We start from the raw sequence: 18217 nt of genomic DNA, 5'->3' as shown, positions 1-18217 counted from the left end.
AGTTTTAGAAGTGAATTAAAGCATGAAGAATGCACAGATTAAAAGGTGCTGCTCTTAATGAGATCACGCCAATAGGGAAACCAGGCTTGAGGGATGCTCGCAGACTAAAAATCAAACCTGTGCGTTATTCTAGAGTGCAACCCAAAAAGTAAAAAAAAAGTAGCTTTTAGAGCTCACGGCCAATGAAAAGAAACTGGCTGCAGTAAGCTGTAGTTGGTCCATGCTGCATGCCAAGGACAACGATGGAAGAATTAAATAAAAGGGGGGAGGTGCGAAACTAATGACAAGCAAGGAAAAGAGAGTGGTGTTGAAGTCACCCAATGGTAAGTAATGGGTGGGCTCTAAGCCTGTGATAAGCTTTTTTTTTTTTTGTTTACAAAAAAATTTGCAAGCGCTGTGAAGGCAAAATCTAAAAATGACTGAACAGTTATTTTTATATTTCTTCATACATATCTGAAAATTTTGGGGAGCGACTGATCTCCTTAAACGTCATTGCCCTCCTGATGCCTGTGGTTTCCTCTTTAGATATCCATTCTGCCGGACTTAGAAATAGCATGAAATGCTTTGTGTCTTAAAAATTGTCCTTCAATTTTTGGTGTGTTCCTTGGCTTGAGTTTTTTTTATTTTCTGAATCTATTGAGACGAATATTGCTTAATCAGTACCATTAGAGTAATTCTACTGGTATTTTACAGTTATAATAGTGTTAGCATAATTGGGACAGAGTGACGCAAAATTTTATTCAGTCAAAAGCATATGCATCCAGAGTTATTAGTAAGCATCTTCACTATTTGATTTTATGGAATTAATTTGTACTTTAACAAAAATCAAGATGTACTGCACAGTGATACTTAAAGAAATGAAGGGGTGGGGCCAGCTCGCATTGTTTTCTTTCCTATGGTTAAATGAAATTCATGCGGTGTTCTGCACCTCTGTGTACATAAATGTTTTTTTAACTGTCTTTCCCTCACTCTTTACTGATATTGGGTGTCCACTGTGGTGCGGGGGTTAGCAGTTAAGTATGGCATCAGTTGCTATTATGACTGAACCCATGCCCAGTGTATGGCGACTCCATTATGAAAAAGTCTTCTGAGGTGGAATTGACTATTTTCCCTGTCCTCTTTTGGGGAATTGAGGCCCAGAAGCAGTTTATCCTGTGTTTTATTCTATGTAGTATATTTTGAGTCTTGCTTTCCTTAACCATGTTCTTACGGTTCTTGAGGTGTTAATCTGCTTTTTCACACTCTGGTCAGTTGTTGGGTTGACTGGTTTCCACACCTTTTTGGTATCCTTGAACCAAACCACAAATGAGGACGTAAGTATACCTATCATTGTATTAAACCCACTGCATTGTAACATTGAAAGTGTCTGTTGACATTTTGTCATTTCTTAAAATTCCTCAACTTTGGCTTCCAGTGTTTTTATGGTTGGACATTTAATATTAGTTTTCTTTGAGTGTTATCAATATTTGCCTTCCGTACAATGCAGAATGAATAAAACCGTAAAAGAGGTTGATACAAAACAAATAACATAAAACACGCTGAGCAAAGAGTATTGGTTTTAGAATCTGATAGTTGTTACCTCCTCAACATTTTTGTAGGACGAGCCGCATTGTGGTCATACTTGGGCCTGACTACTGGGAGTTAAACCATCCCTCTAGCATTTAGATAAAAATGTGAGGGCACAATGACTTGGCTCGAATTTCGCAACATAGTTTCCTGTGTCAGTTGAGGCTCAAGTCTACAGTTCAGGATGCCGTTCTCCCGGTCAGGAAGCCCTACACATGTTATTTCTTTCAGTTTGTGGTTGGTTTCATCTTGGGTTCTCTTTCAGCAGAGATGGCTTTTCCCATGATGAAACTAAGAAAACTAATCCTTTCGTCCGGTCTTCTGATAAAAAAGTTTATCATTTGATGCAGCAATTTGTCTCCAGGTTTCCTTGTAAATAGGCAGTGAAGTATGTGTTGTAGTGACAAATTCCTCTCCATTTGAAAGGTGCATCTATCACGGATAGTGGTGCCCCACTTTCACCTTTTCCGCTGTCTAAAGGAGGTAACTTCTGCTTTCTAAAAAATATTCGAGTCTTCCCTAGGTCTGTGTCTTCATGCATGCGCTGAAATCGCCATTATAATAAAAGATCTTCTTCCATAAACTCTCTTGGAATGTGCTCAGATCTTCTAGGTCCTATCAGTAAGCAACAGGAACATGTTGGTTTTTAAAGTTTCCTTACTATTCCCTTGTGAAGTATGGCCTCGCTCCTTGACTGGAGGATTTCTACAGTGCTGATGCTTTCCTTACACCATACGACATATCTGCCACATCATACTGACTGAACATATGGAGTTTCGCTCATTCCATATTTCACTCTAAAGACCATTCCCATAGAATTTCATAATTGATTTGACCCTTATCTGAATGGGCTGCTTTTATTACATTTACTGTAACATGGCGTGTTAAAGGAGAGAAACCCAGGAATAGTGTAAACATAGAGTTCAGTTAATTTGTATATTGTCCACATCTGCTAATATTTGGTGTTTTATTCCCTGATACACGGAGTTGATGTAAACTGCTCCTGTACATATTAAGTTTACACTACCACATATTGGCTGTGGCACTATTTGATTATTGTAACGCCCTGTTGAAACTTGCCTTGTCTTTGTGTGGTTCCTTCTATATTTAATCTGCCTTCTTAAATATTAGAGAAGGTCAGTAGAAAAGTTGTAGGAATAGATTATGAAAGTATTGAATAGCTCCGTTCCTGTTCAAGTATTTTTTATGTAAACTATTAGTCCACAAAGTATACTTTTAAAGCCTTAAATATTGCTTCAAAAATAAGTAATTATCAAAGTATCACACACAAGCATGTTTTCAGCTGTGGTAAATGTACACAATAGTTATACATTTTTATAATTTATTAAAACAATATACATCTATAATGGAGTGAAAAGGAAATAATGCAGAAAAACAAACCCCTTGGCAACCATTAAATGCTACGTCAAACGTGTGTGTGTGTGTGTGTGTGTGTGTGTGTATGTATGTATATATATATATATATATATATATATATATATATATATATATATATATATAATTTTCGAGGCATATGAGCTGCATCTGTTCTTGGCATGTAGAGCTGCAGATCTACACACTTGTGCATAGATCGCCATCTGGTGTTGGGCCTGGATGTTTGCAGTTTTTCCTCTTGGAAAGTCTTTGGAAGTCAAGAGGTCGGTGACTCCTCCTTTGGATCGTATTGCGCATGGACTTCGGCTCCATCCTCAGATTGTTTTTTTCCGCCATCGGGCTCGGATGTGATCTTCGCACTCCGGTTCCGAACAGGTTTCCAGTTCAATCGACGCGCAATCCTCACCCCAATTCACGGTATTGTTTCGATCACGATCTCCTCACTCTGCGTGGCTCTCATCGATCAAGACCTTCCATTCCAGTCGTCGACGCCGGCCTTCAGGCCTACCCAAGCTCCGGTCCTGGCTAATAGAAAGGACTCCCTTCAAGAAGTGCCCTCGATGTGGGTCCAAATTCCCCCACACCGATCTCCACGAAGTATGTAATCTCTGCCTTTTCCCTGAACACGAGGCTTGAGACTGTCCGGCGTGCAAGTCCTTCCGGTCCAAGAAAACTATTCGAGACTGAAGGGCAAGAAGAACCATGGCACACTCTCCGACGGCGAGTCCAGATGACCTCTTCGGAGAGGGCGTCGACGCTTCAGAAGACCACACCGACGAGGGCCTCGTCAGCGCCTCCGAAGCCGACAATTCAGATGTGGAGGACATCACTCCGGCACAGAGGATCGTGAGTACCAATTTACCCCCCCAACACCCTCGCCGGCACCGAAAAAGGCTTCGGTCACGCCTCCGGGCCTAGGTAAGACCAAAGACACTACTTCCCACACCACACCTTCGGGACTGGTAAAGAAGCCGATTAAGCCTTCCGGCGGCTTGGGCTCGAGTCAGCCCACCGTCGGTGCCGACAAACATTCCTCCGCACCGACACCGAAAAAGAAAATGGCCTCCTCTTCGGCACCGAGCCCCATACCGAAACACTCTGCCGAAACCCAGTTCCAGCTCCTCGGTACCGACCCCATCCCCGGAACCGGCACACAAGGCACCGAGATCTCGAAGCCGAAACCCATCTCTGCACCGACCAAACAAAAAGCCCTTTCCAAGCCGCATACTTCCAAACAGGACACTAAAGCCAGAAAACCAACGGCCCGATGCCTTCGGCGCCGACGGAAAAACCACCTTCAGAAGAAAATTTTACACCGGATCCCTTGCAAATGACATTGACCAAGGATCCCAAAGACATTTGATGCTCAGCATCAAAAAGACAGCTGGAACAACCTGCCCCAGCTCCACCTCCAAAAAGGAAGGACTCTGCTACCTCACATTTCAGAATCCCTTCCCCACCTCTTCCACCCCTCCACCTTCCCCCCCCCCCCCCACCTTCTCCACCCCCTCCTCATCATTCCCCAACACCCCCTCTGGATGATGATGATCATGACGACACATATGATGACATAGGGGACGTGCCCCATGACTTGCCCACAGGGGACCCCACTCCCACAGGCTCCCCAGACCCATGGGACGACTAACATCCCCGACATCCCTAACGTCCCACAAGATGATCTCTATTCTTCGAGACCATCCCCACCAGAAGACACATTGGGGTTCAACCATTTACTCCAAAGGGCTGCACACTATCACGGGGTAGATCTCCATACCGACCCGGTGGAGGAGGATTTCCTCCTCGGTACTTTCGACACCACGCATAGGGCCACCTCCATACTGCCCATGCTCAAAGGAGTTATAAAACATGCGCCAGAGGTCTTTAAAGACCCAGTCAGAGCCAGGGTCATTAACCCGCACATTGAGAAGAAATATAAAGCCGCCCCTACAGATCCCTCCTACATCAGAGGGCCAGCACCACTAGATTCCCTGGTAGTGTCCACAGCACGAAAGAGGGCCAACTCCCAGGCGTCAGGCGAAGCACCACCACGTGACAGAGTCAAAACTCTTAGACGCATCCGGCAAGCGCACTGCATCACAAGCTGCCAACATATGGAGTATCGCCAATACACAAGCGCTACTAGCAAGATATGACGGGGCCCATTATGACGAACTAGAAGCCATAATACAACACCTCCCTGACAAATACAAAAATAGGGCAAGCGAGTTAATTCAGGAGGGCAAAACTATCACTAATACCTCCATCCGTTGTGCCCTAGATGCAGCAGACACCGCCTCCAGGGCCATCAATACTAGCGTCCTCCTCCGTCGCCATGCCTGGCTCAGGATCTCCGGATTTAAACCAGAAGTACAAGCTTCCATCCTGAACCATCCTTTGACCAGGAACATCTGTTCGGCCCAAAAGTGGATGAGGCCCTAGAAAAGATGAAAAAGATACGGACATGGCCAAATCTATGGTAGCTTTTCAATCACACCCTCCCAGGCGTTCCTTTCGCCGTTCCTCCTTTTGGAGCACATCCAGAGGCTACTCATCTGATGCCACTTCCACTTCATATAAAGCTCCTACCCAATCCACCTTCACAAGGGGTTACCAAAGAGGCGGCTACAGGGGCAACAATAATAAAGGCAGAGGCAAGACAAACACCACCCGCTCTGCCTCCACACCTACCCAATGACTTCCCTCCACTACCCCCAGACCATTCCACTCCGGTCGGGGGCAGACTCCAAAATTTCCTTCATGTCTGGGCTACCATCACCTCAGACAAATGGGTAAAACAAATAATTCGGTCAGGCTACTGCCTAGAACTAATATCTACCCCCCCCCCCCCCCCCCCCAAAACATTCCACCCAATGTCACGGGAACATCTAACATTACTAAAGCAGGAGGTAATCTCCCTCCTACAAAAGGGGCGATAGAACGCGTTCCTACCAACCAACGAAATCTGGGGGTTTACTCCCTATATTTTCTCATTCCAAAAAGGGACGAGACTCTACGGCCCATCCTAGACCTCCGGCCCCTAAACACATACATACACTCAGACCATTTTCACATGGTAACACTTCAGCAGGTACTTTCCCTGCTCTCCCAAAACGACTTCCTGGCCACTTTAGACCTAAAAGACGCTTATTTCCACATTCCTGTACACAACGCTCACAGGAAGTTCCTCAGATTTGTAGTGGACAACCAACACTACCAATTCAAAGTACTCCCATTCGGAGTCACAACAGCACCACGAGTATTCACCAAGTGCCTACCAGTCGTGGCAGCACACCTCGGGAGACAACTCATCCATGTCTTCCCATACCTAGACGACTGGCTAATGAAAGCCAGTTCATACAACCAGTGTGTACGAACACACGCATGCCACTATCCAGCTACTTCACCAATTGGACTTCACGGTAAACCACGCAAAGTCCCATCTGCAACCGTCCCACGTAAAACAATACCTCGGTGCCACATAGACACCTCAAAAGCGCTAGCCTACCCCAGTCCGGCTAGGATCACAAGCATTCAGGCTCTATGCGCAGAATTTACAGCACAACACTCCCTTCCAGCTCGAGTGTTTATGCAACTAATCGGGATGATGGCCTCTTGCATATTCATAGTACCTCACGTAAGACTCCAGATGCGCCCTCTCCAAGAGTGCTTAGCGTGCCAATGGAACCAGGCCCAGGGTCAATTAACAGATCTGGTGCTGGTAGACGGTCGTACCCATCACTCTCTGCAGTGGTGGACCACCAAAAACCTTTCTAAAGGGTGACCGTTCCTGGACCCGGTTCCTCAGATAGTACTGACAACGGACGCATCGCTCTCCGGCTGGGGAGCTCACCTAGTACATCACACCTTGCAGGGCAGATGGACACCTCAACAAAAGTTACTCCACATCAACCATCTGAAGTTACTCGCTATATTTTTAGCCCTAAAATCTTTTCAAACACAGATTTCAGGCAAGGCAGTCCTAGTCCGCACAGACATGACAGCCATGTACTATATACAAAAACAAGGCGGCACACACTCTCCACAGCTCTCACCTAGCACAGAGCATATGGAGATGGGCCATACCCCAGAAAATCTTTCTCCTGGCCCAACATGTCCCAGGAGTCAAACACTATGGCCGAACTACTCAGCAGACAGACACAACAGATCCACAAGTGGGAACTACATCCACAAGTTCTTCACTCGTACTTTCAAATGTGGGGGCATCCACAGATAGACCTCCGCCACCCTCAAAAACACCAAATGCCCAAGCTTCACTGCCAGATATCCACACCCATTGTCCAAAGGCAATGCGATATGGATGAACTGGTCAGGCAGATTTGCGTACACTTTTCCGCCTCTCCCACTCATTCCATTAGTGGTGCGCAAACTACAACAACACTCCCTCACTCTCATCCTAGTAGCTCCAACTTGGGCCAGACAACCGTGGTACACCACACTGCTGGAACTATCTGTAGTACCGCACCAAAAGTTACACCTCTCTCCACACCTCTTAACCCAGAACCATGGAGAGATCAGGCACCCGGACCCAGCTCAGCTCAACCTAGCGATCTGGCTCCTGAAATCCTAGAATTCGGTTACCTCAATCTTCCCCCTGACTGTATGAACGTCATCAAAGAAGCTAGGCGACCCACCACTAGAGCGTGCTACGCCGCCATGTGGAAACGTTTTGTCTATTGTCACAACAATACCATCAATCCCCTTGATGTGTCCATTCAACACATCATAGGCTATTTACTACACCTACAAAGATGCAATCTAACCTATACGTCTATTAGACTGCACCTCACAGCCATAGCAGCTTATCTGCAAAACAGGCAACATCTATCACTCTTTAGAGTACCTGCCATTAAAGCTTTCATGGAAGGCCTTAAAAGAATAATTCCCCCCAGACCGCCACCCTCCCCTGTGTGGAACCTAAACATCGTTTTCACCAGACTAATGGGGCCTCCCTTCGAACCTCTGCACAAATGTGAACTTCAATTCCTAACATGGAAAACCGCTTTTCTTGTAGCCATCACTTCCCTCAGAAGGGTCAGTGAGATACAAGCACTTACCATTTATTTATTTATTTGCGGGTTTATATAGCGCTAGAATCGACTCCAATGGAGTATCTCTGCGCTTTGGATCGGGTTTCAGCTGATCATTAGCAAACAGGGAGAGCCGGCTCAGATGTCACCTTTAAACAAAGTTTTAAGCTGTTTCCTGAATTGCAAGTGTTCGGGACATAGTCTTAAAGTTTGTGGTAGACTGTTCCACAGTGTAGGTCCCACGACTGACAATGCTTTACCCCCATGTCTAGCTTTTTTGGCACGGGGCACTACCAGCAGAAAACCATTGCTGGATCTCAAGGTCCTGGTAGGAGTGTAGGGAATGAATTTGTTTTCCAAGTACAGGGGACCTTGGCCATTTATACTTTTGTGGATCAGGCAACAGATTTTAAACTTAGTCCGTTGACGAATTGACAGCCAATGCAGTTTTTCCAAAAGAGGTTTGGAAGCTGTTCTCGGAGGGGCATTAAGGACCAGTCGAGCTGCTGTATTCTGGATCACCTGTAGTTTGGCCAACACTCCCTCATTTGCTGAGAGGAGCAGGCCATTACAGTAATCCAGCCGACTTAGAACAAGAGCCTGCACCAGGGTCCTTCTAGAAGAATCCGGCAACAAAGGAAGAATCTTACGCAACAGGCCAATAGTGTGGAAGCATACACCTGTGATATAATTGGTATGCTGCCTTAACACTAAATCCTGGTCAAGGCGTATCCCCAGATTTTTAACAACCTGCTTCGGTTCAGGAACCATACCCAGATCGGGGGGCCACCAATCGGGGGACCACAGTATCTTGGCCCCTCCAAACAACATAATCTCTGTTTTGCTGACATTGCATTGTAGGTAATTAGAGGACATCCATTGTCCTACAGCCTTCATGCCTGCCGAGAAAGAGTTCTTGATTTCCGTCGTGAGGGTTTTGAAAGGGAAGAGGAGCTGCGTGTCGTCAGCATAAGACACGGGAATAAAACCAAATTCGCGCATCACTCTTGCCAGGGGTGCCACATAGATGTTAAAAAGTGTAGGGCTCAGACAGGAGCCCTGTGGCACCCCTTTCGTAATTTCTACTTCCCTGGAACGGTAAGTACCCATGGTGACAGTCTGGGTACGGCCAGTAAGAAAGCTTCTCAGCCAGGCAAGGGCTTTGTTCTTCACTCCCATGTTCGACAACCGGTCAACAAGAATGTTATGTGACACGGTGTCGAACGCTGCTGACAAGTCCAGCAAAACTAAGATTACAGAGTAACCTCTATCTTGAAGCATATGTAGGTCGTCTACCACAGACAGAAGAGTAGACTCTGTACTGTGTTTTGGCCTGAACCCAGATTGTGAGTAGTCCAGGCCACCCACATCTTCAACAAAGCCTGACAAATGTCTGTTGACATGTTTTTCTGTCAATTTCCCCAGAAAAGGAAGCAGAGAGATAGGTCTTAAATTGGTAAGCTCGGTCCAAGGGATAGATGTATTTTTCCTGATGGGCCTTACCAGCGCACGCTTCCAATCCTTGGGAACAGAGCCCAAGCCAAGAGATAAGTTGACCAGTCCTTGAATCATGGGGCCAAGTTGTCCAGAAAGGATGGGCATAAGTTTGGCAGGTATGATGTCATCCGGACTACCACTTTTTATCTGGGTCATCAAAGCCAATAGGTCTGGGGAAGAGATTGAGGGAAAGGTGTCTAAAACTTGTGTATTAGGCACATGTTCAGTATCATTAAAGACCTGACGGGGGACCATGGCAGTGGAGGCGATGTTAGAATTGACAATATTCTCATAAATCCTGTCTATCTTATTAGAAAAGAAGGACGAAATTTGATCACAAAGAAGTTGAGATACTGATTCAGAGCTTTCACAGGCAACTGGCTTCATAAAAGACTGTAGAACCTGATAGAGAACCCTTGAAGAATTCCCTGCCGCAGCAATTTGTGATGCTATATGGGTTTTACGTGCCCCACGAATGGCTTTGTGATAGATGGATAGAGAAGCCCAGTATTGCTTTCTATCCTTCTCCTGATGTGAGGTTCTCCATCTTTTTTCCAGCTTCCTAGAGGTCTGTTTTAAAATTCTAAGCTCCTCAGAAAACCAGATCTCTTGTTTGTTGGCAGGGCGTGGTTTAAATTGTCTCAATGGAGCAATGGTGTCTATCGTTCGCCTAGTGGCTAAATCAAATTCCCTTAAGGCACCATCAATTCCCTCTGAGGCATTGTAGAAGGGTTCAATAAAATTATCTTTAAAAGTCTGTTCATTGACCTTATACCAAGGACGTCGTTTACAGGGAAGAGAGATTGATTCATGACCAATGTATTTATGTTGAAAAGTATGAAATTCGATAACAAAATGATCAGACCAGCCGGTTTGAATAGGCGGTAGACATGAGACTAAGGGATGGTTTGCTAATATGAGGTCTAATGTGTGTCCTGCCCGGTGTGTGGGCCCAGAGTTAACCTGTGATAACCCCAGAAGCAAAAGGTCCTGTAAAACCGACTGGGCTTCTTTACAATTTTTTAATTCACTGTGAATGTTAAAAGCTCCAAGTAAAATAAAACCTTTATCATTGCTGATATATGGAGCCAATGACTCAAGTAGAATGTTAGAAAAGTTTGCACAAGAGCCCGGGGGGCGATATACTAAGGCACCCATCTGAGTGGCTGTGTTTTTTTCAGAAGGAGAGATTTTAAAAATTAATAGTTCAATTTCCGGTGTAGATAGCTCAGTTACCATAGAACAATCAATATCTTGTTTGTGAACAATAGCAATTCCTCCGCCTATTTTCAAGGGACGATCTAATCTGATAATTTTAAAACCCAAGGGAACCATTCAGGAACCTTTTCTCCAAATGCACCATAACAAGGTTGTTCGCCGTACCAACCCAAAATTCCTCCCTAAAGTCATTTCTCCCTTTCACCTAAACCTAGCGGTAGAACTACCAGTATTCTTCTCGCAACCAGACCGTTGCAGAGAGCTCTTCACACACTAGATGTCAAAAGAGCCTTACTCTACTACATACAGAGAACCCAACATTTCCGTAAGACCAAACAGCTGTTTGTCTCTTTCTCTCCACCACACAAGGCCAACCCCGTCTCCAAGTCGGGAATAGCTAGGTGGATTGTCAAATGCATTCAGATTTGCTACCACAAAGCAAAACAAACGCTATCCGTTCCCCCTAAAGCCCACTCTACATGTAAAATAGGGGCCTCAATGGCATTTTTAGGGGACATCCCATTAGATGATATCTGCAGAGCAGCTACATGGTCAACACCGCACACTTTTACTAAACACTATTGTGTAGATGTGCAAACTAAGCAACAGGCTAGTGTGGGCCAGGCTGTACTCAAAACATTATTTCAAACCACTGCAACAGATACGGGTGGTCGCCGCTAAGGGTGGGTACTGCTATATAATCTATGCACAAGTGTGTAATCTGCAGCTCATATGCCTCGAACGGAATATGCTACATACCAGTATGCATCTGTTCTTGGCATGTAGAGCTGCAGATCTACACACGCCCACCCGCCTCCCCGGCTACCTTTATCTGTTCCAGTTTATCTTATTTAGATACAACACACATGGGCATCTTTCCTGTTATTACTACGCTCCATCTTTCCCTGTTGGCGAAAAACAATCTGAGGATGGAGTCGAAGCCCATGCGCAATACGATCCAAAGGAGGAGTCACCGACCTCGTGACTTCCAAAGACTTTCCAAGAGGAAAAACAACTGTAAACATCCAGGCCCAACACCAGATGGCGATCTATGCACAAGTGTGTAGATCTGCAGCTCTACATGCCAAGAACAGATGCATACTGGTAAGTAGCATAAAAAAAAAATATATATATATATATATATATATATATACACTGGCGGTCGCCAGTAGATAGTTATAGTTAGGACCGTGTTTCCATAGGAAATCCGCAACATTCCATTCTATTTGGAATAACTTTGGCGCCGATTGACGAATCCTCGCGAAATTTTCAAAATGGGTGGGGCGCTCCGCTCCGCTCCTTCCCTGAAAGTCTCGGGGGGGGGGGGGATTCGTCAAGCGGGGGCTGAGAAAAAGGGGGGGTCCCAAAACGCGTTTTCCCCATGCATTTTTCCATAGGACCTTTAGTCCAAGCTACAGCCCGAACGGCTGAACAGAATTACTTGAAATTTGGCAGAGAGGTGGTCCGCAGTTCAGGGATGTGCCTTTTGCAGGTCTTGTGTAAATCTGTTCATTCGTTCCGGAGAAAATTGCAGTTAAAAGCGCATATATATCTATAAGCGTGCACCGTGCGCGAGCGCATTTCTGATTGGTTGTTAGATGTCAGTAAACATTCGAATCAGTCGAAATCAGGAAGTATCGGCCGCCATTTTGTCTCTTGCAGTCTGAGGGAATGAAAAACAAAGGGGGAAAACGTGAGAAGGGGGCAGGATGGACAGGTACTGACCCCCTAGCCTTTGTCAGGGGGTCACTGAAGGACCCCCAAGGGTAAAAAAATTAATATTTTTTTTGGGAAAAATCGCGGGGTGCGCGCACCGCACGCGCACGGCATGAACAACGCATCGTGGGCGCTTGGTGCGTGAAGCAAGCGGCCAAAGCGCGCGTACGGTACGCGCACGGTGAAAAAACTTTAAAAAAAATAAAATACATTACTTTGCATTTAAAAAAACGTACAAATTCACTGAAAAAACCATAGGTTTCACACACGTTGTAGTTGGGAATTAGCATTTAAAAAACCTTGCAAATTCACTTAAAAAAACCATAGGTTTCACACTTGTTATAGTTAGCTGTACATTTCACTCGTACAAAACCATTGAAATTCCCCCGTTATAGTTAGTGCAGGCAACTATAACTCACGCGACCGCAATCCTCTGCTGATGACGTCAGATATTATATCACTGATGACATATGTGTCTTTCTGAAAAAAAAATATTTGTAATATATGTATAGCTAAAAATTAATGGAAGAAGACCTGGGTAAATAAGTGTCTAAATACAGTGATGTAATATCTGACGTCATCAGCAGAGGATTGCGGTCGCGTGAGTTATAGTTGCCTGCACTAACTATAACAGGGGAATTTCAATGGTTTTTCACGAGTGAAATGTCCAGCTAACTATAACATGTGTGAAACCTATGGTTTTTTAAGTGAATTTGCAAGGTTTTTTAAATGCTAATTCCTAACTATAACGTGTGTGAAACCTATGGTTTTTTCAGTGAATATATATATAATCTACTGGCGGTCGCCGGTAGATAGTTATAGTTAGGACCGAGTTTCCATAGGAAATCTGAAAATTCTATTTTGAATAACTTTGGCGCCGGTTGACGAATCCTCGTGAAATTTGCAAAACTAATGGGGCGCTCCGTTCAGCACCTACCCTAAAAGTCTCGGGGTGATTCGTCAAGCGGGGGCTGAGAAAAAAGGGGGGTCCCAAAACGCGTTTTCCCCATGCATTTTTCCATAGGACCTTTAGTTGAAGGTACAGTCCGAACGGCTGAACAGAATTACTTGAAATTTGGCAGAGAGGTAGTCCTCAGGTCAGGGAAGTGCCTTTTGCAGGTCTGGTGTCAATCTGTTCAGTAGTTCCTGAGAAAATAGCATTTAAAAGCATATAAATATCTAAGCGCGCACCGTGCGCGCACCCTAACGTGCGCAAGCGTAATTCTGATTGGTGGTTACATGTTAGTCAACGTTCGAATAGGTCGAAATCAGGAAGTGTCGGCCGCCATTGTGTTTGTTTTCAGTGCGAGAGTGAAAAAGGAAGGTGGCGAACGTGAAAAGGGGGCAGGGTAGAGAGTTCCTGACCCCCTAGCCTTTGTCAGGGGGTCCCTGAAGGACCCCGAAGGCAGAAAAAAAAAATGTAATTTAAAAAAAAAAAATCGCGGGGGTGCGCGCACAGTAAAAAACCAAAAAAAAATGAATACGTCGTTTATTGTGAAATATATAAAAAAAAAATAATACATAAATAACTTAGCATTTAAAAAAACGTACAAATTCACTGAAAAATACCATAGGTTTCACACACGTTATAGTTAGGTGGATATTTCACTCGTAAAAAACCAATGAAATTCCCCCGTTATAGTTAGTTCGGATAACTATAACTCGCGCGACCGCCACTCTATCACAAGGATGATGTCATCAGTGATGTCATGAGTGATGCCACTGACCATGTCATGAGTGATGTAATATGTGACGTCATGAGCAGTGGATTGCGGGCGCGCGAGTTTTAGTTAGCTGAACTAACTATAACGGGGGAATTTCTTTGTTTTTTTACGAGTGAAATATCCACCTAACTATAACGTGTGAAACCTATGGTTTTTTCAGTGAATGTGTGTATATATATATATATATATATCTATATCTATATATATCTATATATATATATCTATATATACTTTATTAATATTTATTGATGTAAGTAAAGCAAATTCTATAATTTTTGTACAAATAGGGTATCAAAACTTCCGAGATAATCTAATATGGTCTCATAACACAACTAGAAAACAGAGGTGATATCTAAACAAAAGTAAGAGCTAACAATGTTCAATATCCAAATACCTACAAAGTAAATAGACAAAACATGACCTACTTAATCTCATGAGAAACATTTAAAAACATGAAATATATACAGGTTAAAACACTACAAGCTATTTATATAGTCTTTGCTATTTACTTCACAACCTACTTAACACACTATTGTTTCAGAATAGTCCTATTACTTTCATTTTCTGTGTGCATTTCAGCGAACAGACACGCCTTCAGGAAAAGCCACAAATCCAGTCAAATGAGAACCTGTGAAAATGTACATGTTCATTTTAGCTGGTTACATAATTTAATTCTTATACACCTGCTGAGAATTCTCAGTGGGGAAAAAAGTATGAAAACAGGTTGGTCAGATGAAAAAAGCCATGGAAAAACCCATACATGTAACAGGGTTGAAAGGGTCACAAACATGTTGAAAAACATGCATTTGAAATACAAATCAGTGATTGATCCATTAGTCTACACCAGTGAATGAGGACATCCTATATAGTGATATTAATCGAAGGTAAATTTAGAATATAAGATGTATTTGCTCCCCTTCACTCAAGCAGGATATGTGGATAACGGAGAAATCGAGGAGCAAATCACACAAATACCCTAACACCTATGTTGGTAGGTGAAAGGTAGGGAGTTACTGTAAAGAAAAAAGCGAAACGACCTAAAAAAGGTCAAGAATACCTTCATGGAGGTAGATTGGCGAATGCGTGAATAATTTGATCAAGAGTAACAAGATGCGAGCTGTACCAAGATGCAATTCCAAAAAATTGAATAAACACTTCTAAGTGAAGCTGAACGAGAATAATAAAACTGGTAAAATGTATGACAAGGGACAATGTGGATTCGTCTTCTCAAATTCTGGATGGAATGACCATTGCAGGCAACTGAATATGTCCAATCTATCCATAGTAAACGAAGATATTGTAACGGCCGCTTGCTTAGGTAGTTCATAAGAATGTAATAGGCAACAAAAGCCCTTGTATGGGGGGAAAATCGTGGCAGAACGAATATATATATATATATATATATATATATATATATATATATATATATATATATATATATATATATTCAGCTCGATGGGGTGTGCAATGAATTAAGCCGCACACGAGTCAAGGTCTGCTCTCCCCAAAGCATTTAATGGTACAGACAGTGAAGCATTTCAGTCAGTGTTGACACCTGACGGCAGCTTGACGCGTTTCGGGCTTTCCCCTTCAAAAGGCTTTCAACAGTCAAAGAGCGCGAGGCGGGCTTTATCTCCCTCGTTCTGCCATATCGCACTCCATGATTGGACGCTCTTAAACGGCTTAATTCGTTGGACACACCCCACCGAGCTGAGTGTGTGTGTGTATATATATATATGTGTGTGTGTATGCGTATATATATATATATATTACCTACTGGCGGTCGCCAGTAGGTAGTTATAGTTAGGACCACGTTTCCATAGGAAATCCGCAACATTCTATTTTGAATAACTTTGGCGCCGGTTGACGAATCCTCGCGAATTTTTCAAAATAGGTGGGGCGCTACGCTCCGCTCCTTCCCTGAAAGTCTCGGGGGGATTCGTCAAGCGGGGGCTGAGATAAAAGGGGGGTCCCAAAACACGTTTTTCCCATGCATTTTTCCATAGGACCTTTAGACACAGCTACAGCCCGAACGGCTGAACAGAATTACTTGAAATTTGGCAGAGAGGTAGTCCTCAGGTCAAGGAAGTGCCTTTTGTAGGTTTGGTGTAAATCTGTTCAGTAGATCCTGAGAAAATAGCATTTAAAAGCATATATATATGTGGGCGGAGCCTAACCACACATCTCATCCTGAGATCTGATTGGCTGTCAGCACTTCATCCAAGAAGTGTTGGCAGCCATCTTGGGACCAATATACATGATAGCACCTCATTAAAAAGCATTGCAGTTAATAGAAGGTTTTAAGACTTTAGTTACATTATAAATCATTTGTTGATGGTACCATACTCATTTTAGGAATTGTGGTATGTTCTAAGGTGATTTCACCAGGTGAAAAAGCCTTCTGCTGGGATATCATGATTGAGAGAAAAATATTTTCTCATGCTTTTACCACAGAGGTTTGGAAGGTGATCTATAGGCTAAACTGAGAGCTTATTTTCTGTAAATTCACATTATCTTTCTCAGTCATGTGAGAATGAAGTCTGACATTCTCAGTAAAACATGTACATCCAACAAGGGCAGAGACTGTCAGTTGATTCCTTTGTGTTCTACTGCAGCTTCCCAGAGTGTTCCAAAGAACTACTAGAGCGCTAAAAGTCCTACTTATGATAAACGTATGGCACACCTGAAGCCATCTTGCTTGGATTAAAGTGGTAACTCTTAAAACATTTAATTTAAAAAGGAACAAAATGAGGGGGTTCATTTTTCAATAAAAAGTATGATTAGTGCTGCAGAAAGAAAAATTAGGGAACATTTTGAGTGACTTCTCAAATCCTCTTCTATTTCATTAAAAAATTCTGACATGCAGACTGAAACATGCACTTTCAATACCAGCAGCAGTTTTCCCTGGTGAGCAGTAGCTTTACTACAGTGATCTAATGAGCAAAAAGAGTGCTAACATTCTGAATTTATGGCAAATGTGTGACACATCTGAATGCCTTCTTGATGGAATCAAAGTAAAAAACTGAAAGTATTTCCTACTGAGGAGACTGCAGTAAATGAGGAAATTAGGAAACTTCATAACAAATAAGTCTCCCAAGATGGCCACCAGAGACAAAAGAGCCCAAATGTAGCCCAAATATCACCCAGATGTAGCCCAAGTATAGCCCAATGACAGAATGTCCCAGAATGTTCTTAAAAACAACTAGAGCGCTTACTGTCTTCATTATGACAAAAGTATGGCACACCTGAAGCCATCTTGATTGGAATAAACTGGTAACACTTAAAACATTTAATTTAAAAAGGAACACAATGAGGAGGTTCATTTTGCCATAGAAATTATGATTAATGCTGAAGAAAGAAAATGAGGGCACATTTTGAGTGACTTCTCAAATCCTCTTCTATTTCATGAAAAAATTCTGACATGCAGACTGAAACATGCACTTTTAATACCAGGAGCAGACTTCCATGGTGCAGTAGTTTTACTACAGTGATCTAATGAGCAACTAGAGTGCTAACATTCAGAATTTATGGCAAATGTGTGACATATCTGAATACCTTCATGATGGAATCAAAGTAAAAAACTGAAAGCATTTCCTACTGAGGAGACTGCAGTACATGAGGAAATTAGGAAACTTCATAACAAATAAATCTCCCAAGATGGCCACCGGAGACAAAAGAGCCCAAATGTAGCCCAAAATCACCCAGATGTAGCCCAAATATAGCCCAATGACAGAAGTGTGCAAAACACTTATTATTTTGTGTTTTTGCAGTGCAATATAGTGCAGACTTGTCAGGTATTGGAGTGCTTTACATGAGCATTGGTTACATCACACAAGAACACATTCATTTTGGTTGTAGACATGGGGAGACTAAGTGATTTGACCAGAATCACAGAATGTCGAGCTGAAGCAGAAACTTCAACCTGGTTCCCCAATTGCAAAGTCTGCAGTTCTGGAAGTAACACCACATCATCTCCCCTAAGTGCAACATTTAATCAAGTGGTCAACTGGATAAAAAAACATAAAGATAACAAATAATTTAAAAGTGCTTTGT

At 43.3% G+C, this 18217-nt stretch overlaps 1 protein-coding gene across 1 annotated transcript in view; it reads left to right on the top strand.

Moving 5' to 3' along the window:
- The window catches only part of ZDHHC9 (zDHHC palmitoyltransferase 9), a 267624-nt gene that overhangs the window by 191765 nt on the left and 57642 nt on the right, over positions 1-18217 (top strand). Inside the window, exon 7 of the mRNA XM_085607769.1 lies at positions 1211-1313. Within this exon, the coding sequence (XP_085463895.1) occupies positions 1211-1313 (103 nt within the window). The remainder of the gene's footprint in view (positions 1-1210; positions 1314-18217) is intronic.

The sequence above is a fragment of the Triturus cristatus genome, chromosome 5_2 (assembly GCF_964204655.1).
Source record: "Triturus cristatus chromosome 5_2, aTriCri1.1, whole genome shotgun sequence".
NCBI lineage: Eukaryota > Metazoa > Chordata > Amphibia > Caudata > Salamandridae > Triturus > Triturus cristatus.
The sequence above is the reverse complement of the archived record's forward strand: the minus strand, read 5'-3'. Positions and strand labels throughout refer to the sequence as shown.